The following is a 5197-nucleotide window of genomic DNA, read 5'->3' as shown; positions in this document are numbered from 1 at the left end:
CATGTGCAAGTATACGGTTCAATTTAAAAAGGAAGTTCATGAGTTCTAGACGGCATTGACAATTTCAGATATTTAGAATAATGCTGGCACTATCTGGTATCACCTGAGAAAACTGCGCATTTCAGAAGGCGCCTTGAGTTTTGTCTTACGTACGCTTCATTGGTATTGCGGTACTCGCCTACTTAATCGACTGTTGATGTTCGGATTTTGCTATGTTCCACGGAAGAATTATGGAAGTATTTCTCGTGTAATGATTATGTATGAAGGATGCGTCAGCTATTTGAGTAGTGGAGATGGGATCAGATCTGGTTATTTTTTTGTATTCTTGTGATTTGGAGACGGGGAGTTCTCAGAGGCAGATTGTTTCTTAGTTGTGAATTGTGAAGGTATAGAAAAAGTTAGACAACTAGTAGTGTGTGTTATGGTTAGGTTATTGTGGACTTTTAGGGGGTTATTTATCTAATTGTATTCCTTTGTGTCTAGTTTTCAAAAAACCAAACCGTTTATCATTTAAAGTTTTGTACAAAAAGTTAGAGCTGATATACTACAGGCTGTCTACGAAGAGTTTGGGAAGGGTTAATGGAAATTTGTTCATCGCGATCGTGGGGAAATGGCCTCGATTGCATAGGGTAAAAACAATGCTCGAAAATTTTGGAATCGCGATCGCGAGGTTGGTGACCGCGATCGCAAAGGGTACCTTTGGAGCAGTGTATAAAGTACTCTATTTCGAAGGTCTTGGTCATTTTATCATATTTTGAGCTATGGATCTCGAATTTGGGTGCATTTTGAGGCGATTTTCACCACATGGATTGGGGTAAACGATTTCTACTCGGTTTTGATTAACTTTCAAAATTTTATCTCGATTTTGGCATTTCGATTATGAATTTCAAAGAGAAATTGCATATTTTTTGTCTAAACATTCCTAAAGTGAATTTTTGAGTTTTGAACATCAATTCAGAGTCGAATTTGGTGAAATTAGTATGGTTGGACTCATAATTGAATGAGTTGTAAGTTTTTTTGAGTTTTGTCGGTTTCCTAGGTACGGGTCCAGGTTTGACATTTTGGTTGACTTTGAGTAATTGAGTAAAGATTCGACCTTTATTGTTTGAGTTTGTTTCCTTTGACATTATTTGATGTATTTGAGTTGCTTTTGGATAGTCTCGAGCCTTTCGGAGGTTGATTCACGCGGAGTGGCATTTCTAAAGTGTTGTTTGGCTTGCTCAGTATTTGTTATGGCATGTTTGAGGTAAATATCTTATCTAAACTTGGTTGAGGCACTAGTTACCTGAATTATTTGTGATAGCTATGTATTATGGGTGTACATATGTGTGGGGTTTGAGCCCATGTACGAGTACCGGGGTATTTATCCATGCCCGGGGTAGTACTTGTGCTATGATATGCCTAGAATTGACTGTTAAGTTGTAAGGTATGATGTTTCTCATATTTGTAACATTGTTGTGAACTATCAGACCCATGTTTGAGGTTACGAAAAGGCTAATTCCCTAAATAAACTTGGTAATTGCTAATTCTGTGACAATTTCAGATTTGAGCTATGATAGCACACTTTGCACATGCCTACACTTAAGCATATTATTATGACAGTTCAAGAACATGAAATCTTATATTTATTCATCATATAATGTGTTCTTGTATACTTGCTTGTGTGTGATATGATTTGGACTGGATGCGCGTGATCACACTGGGCGAATTGTGTTATTATGTATGTGACCACACCGGGCGGATTGTGTTATGCTTGTGATCACGCTGGACGGATTGTGTTGATATGCTTGTGACCACGTCGACCGGATTAATGTATTGTGCCTATGACCACGCCGGACGGATTGTGATATTTGCACGTGAGTTGTATATGCGGATTGATATTATTAGTACGTGAGTTGTCCGTGCAACACGTGAGTTATTCGTGCGGATCCAAATATTGATATTATAGTACGTAAGTTTTCTGTGCAGAACATGAGTTGTCCGTGCAGCACGTGAGTTATCCGTGCAGATCCAGATATTGATATTATAGCACGTAAGTTGTCCGTGCAGAACGTGAGTTGTCCGTGCAACACGTGAGTTGTCCGTGCAATACGTGAGTTATCCGTGCAGCGTGTGGATATGGATTCATCCCCCAAGGGTCACCCTCTCATGTTTCTCTCTTGACGGTGTACACGCGGATTGTGAGAAACCGACAAGTTTCTGGTTGATGTGCGCTCTGGGAGAGCCGGTTACTATTATTTGGATCGGGATGCACGTCGGGATAGGACTTATTGGCTTATTGTTATTTGGATCGGTTGTGCCCCGCAACGGACTGATATGTGGTTATTGCATTTCATCTTTACTTGCAATTTCCTTGACTACTTACCTGATTTACTTGCATATCATCCTTATATGCTGGATTTTTGCCTGAGCATAACACTTTCAAACAAAGAATTGTGAGCACCAAGGTGGGTTTACCTGAGATTTCCTGATTTGATCATATATCTGTTCTATACTTGTTAAAATTATGAACTGTACAGGTGATAACGAGTATCATTTGTGATTCTTGCTTCTATTACCTTGCCGAAGTTAGTTAGGTTACTTATTGAGTACATGTTGTCGGTTGTACTCATACTATGCTTTTGCATCTTGCATGCAGATCTTGGAACTGATGTTGCTGTGAATGGTAGGAGCTGGCATTGAAGATGTACCCGCGTTACAGATTTCGCTACCACTAGTTCTTGGTAGTTCTAGATTTGAGATTATGTTCATGTATATTTCAAACAGATGTTGTATCATATTTCAATTCAGTTTGTAAATCTAAGTTTTAATGGCGCATGACTTGTACTATCAGTTATTGGGAAGCTGTATAATGATTCAGTTATTTCACTTTTGGCTCTTAATTTTATTATTAAATTGTGTTTACTATTATTTAGCTTATAATAGGTTAGGTTAAGTATCATCACGACTAGTTAGATTTTGGGTCGTGACAGTAACCGCCCTTTGAACCAAACATAAAAAATAAAATAAAAATATTTTCGTTCGTACCAAACACACCCTCATTCAGATGAGTTTTAAACAAACAGAACTTCATTTAATAAACCAAACTGGAGATACACAAATGATCACATGATTCGAGATAAGCAGTATTTTCTCAATCAGGCACCATTAATCCAGCATCATCCATGCAAGCAAGCTAGCTGCTGGTCTTATTTGTTTATGAATAAACAGTGTCTTATATATTTTAGTTACAAGAGGAAGAGGTGCAGCAGGAGGTCTCTGCTGCTTTGGTTATGCATTTAATACTGCCTGTTTCATCAACGATGCAGATGCAACCTTCTCCACATTCAGCTATGACTTTCCCAGCATTGGTGATTTTACAAGTATATCCTGCGTCAGTCTTGCAGACTACTTTGCAACCAAGTGAGCCCTCTAAAGCTTTCTTTACCTCTGCTAACGTGCTCTCAGATTCATCCCTTCAACATATGTGCAAACATCAGATCCTTTATCAGAGAATTTAATTTCTTCTTATAAGGCACTGATATTCTCTACTCCCAATGTGACAGTATTTGATCCGACACAAAATTTAAGAAAGTAAAAAATAACTTTGAAACTTATAGTTCAAAACAAGCCATAAATACTTGTGTGGTTGTCAATATCTCATTAAGGGTAAAGTATAAATTTTAAAGTTAAATTATTTATAAATAAAAAAATATGACATTTGTTTTAGTACATATAAAAAAGAGAGTATAACACAGGAATGTGTAAGCATAAATTAGCTTTTGTCACATTAAATTAAAAACTACGTATATATACTTTACTCACTATGAGAAATAAAGTCACAATACCACTTTTGTCATTTTAAATCGCCCACTATAACAGTAACAAGAATACACTGTTCCAATTATATCACTAAAATTACTTTGATGGCTATATTTAATCGCTATAGTGGGAAATAAGTAAAATTGAGTCACTTTAATGTGTTGAAAAATAAAATTACTATTATATTAAGAAAAGTTTAGAAATTGAATTGATATAATGTGTAAAGTTTAATTATTTTAATGCGTAAAAAACAATATTGTTACTTTACGAAACAATTAACCTTGTGTTCTCAGCTTAATCTTTAGATGATGTGATCACAAAAATTAACATGATATTAGAGACAAGTTTGGGTACTTCCGTTCATCCTCTCCTCCACAAATACTCTCATAGCTATTTCTTAAGAAGCAGAAAAAACATTGGAAATAGTGGGCACTTACACACAGATACAGGTGGTGTCGGACGTGGAACAAATACAGAAGGGCTTGCCAGCTTTGGAACTATCTGTTTTAGTAACAGAGCAAGACCATCCTTCTACGCACTTGCACTCTACTTTCCCCTCCTCCTCTGTTCCGCAGCATCTACAAACACCGATAACATAGCAGTTTATAAGTATATGTGGTTGAACTTCCAAAGTTTGTGGTGAGATTAGTGGATAAGATCCCTCCACCTTTATATCAGAAGTCTCGGGTTTAAAAAATATTTTGGTAGGGAATGTTTCTACCTTATAGGATAAGAATCTGACTTAGTAAACTAACAGGTATCGGACACCGGATAGAAAATAAAAAAATATTTATATGAGAAACAATTTCTCCATATAGCCTTTTTTAAAAATTCGTCAGATCAACTGTACGCTAAGTAAATTTGTTTAGTAGTAATATAGATGAACTTTTACAAGTTATTATAGAGATTGTTTAAGTGAAGAGAAAAAGCTAATTCGACGTTTTCAGAGTGTGAGCTAACCTGAGTGACGGCTGGCTTGAGCTAAGAACCTCCATCATTTGCTGTAAAATTCTCTCTCGCTATGCTACTTATACTTATCCTGAAATTTTGCTACATTCCACTCATTTGATAGCTGCTTTTTATAGATGTGGCTGCTGGCTTTTTCCCATTTCTATATTTGAAATCGCTTGTCTTTTTCAGCTATCTAAGATATTCCTACAAAGCCTTGCCGATCACCTCATTACTATTTCTATAAATTCTTTTTCCTTTTTATAGGTAAATTTAATTCACAAATTTAACGAAAATAGAATTTATAATAATTGCATAAAAAGACTATGTAAATGCCTCTAATTGTTTTTGTTCACATATTAAAATTTCAATGTTAGAGTGGAGAATAAAAAATTCAAAAGCTAGGGAGCGGATATATCATATATTCCTAGTCCACTCCGATTTAACA

General features: G+C 36.1%; 1 protein-coding gene across 1 annotated transcript; it reads right to left on the bottom strand.

Annotated features, from left to right (window-relative positions):
• Nucleotides 1-3047: 3047 nt before the first annotated feature.
• LOC104108754 (uncharacterized) lies at nucleotides 3048-4983 on the bottom strand. The gene is made up of 3 exons (XM_009617872.4): nucleotides 4762-4983; nucleotides 4239-4379; nucleotides 3048-3455 (listed from the first exon to the last, which is right to left on the bottom strand). Exons 1-3 carry the CDS (start codon nucleotides 4797-4799, stop codon nucleotides 3224-3226), a joined length of 411 nt encoding a protein of 136 aa, XP_009616167.1. The 5' UTR covers nucleotides 4800-4983; the 3' UTR covers nucleotides 3048-3223.
• Between the last annotated feature and the right edge of the window lie 214 nt (nucleotides 4984-5197).

The sequence above is a fragment of the Nicotiana tomentosiformis genome, chromosome 6 (genome assembly GCF_000390325.3).
Source record: "Nicotiana tomentosiformis chromosome 6, ASM39032v3, whole genome shotgun sequence".
Lineage (NCBI taxonomy): Eukaryota > Viridiplantae > Streptophyta > Magnoliopsida > Solanales > Solanaceae > Nicotiana > Nicotiana tomentosiformis.
Note: the sequence above shows the minus strand (reverse complement) of the source record. Positions and strands in the feature narration are given on the sequence as shown.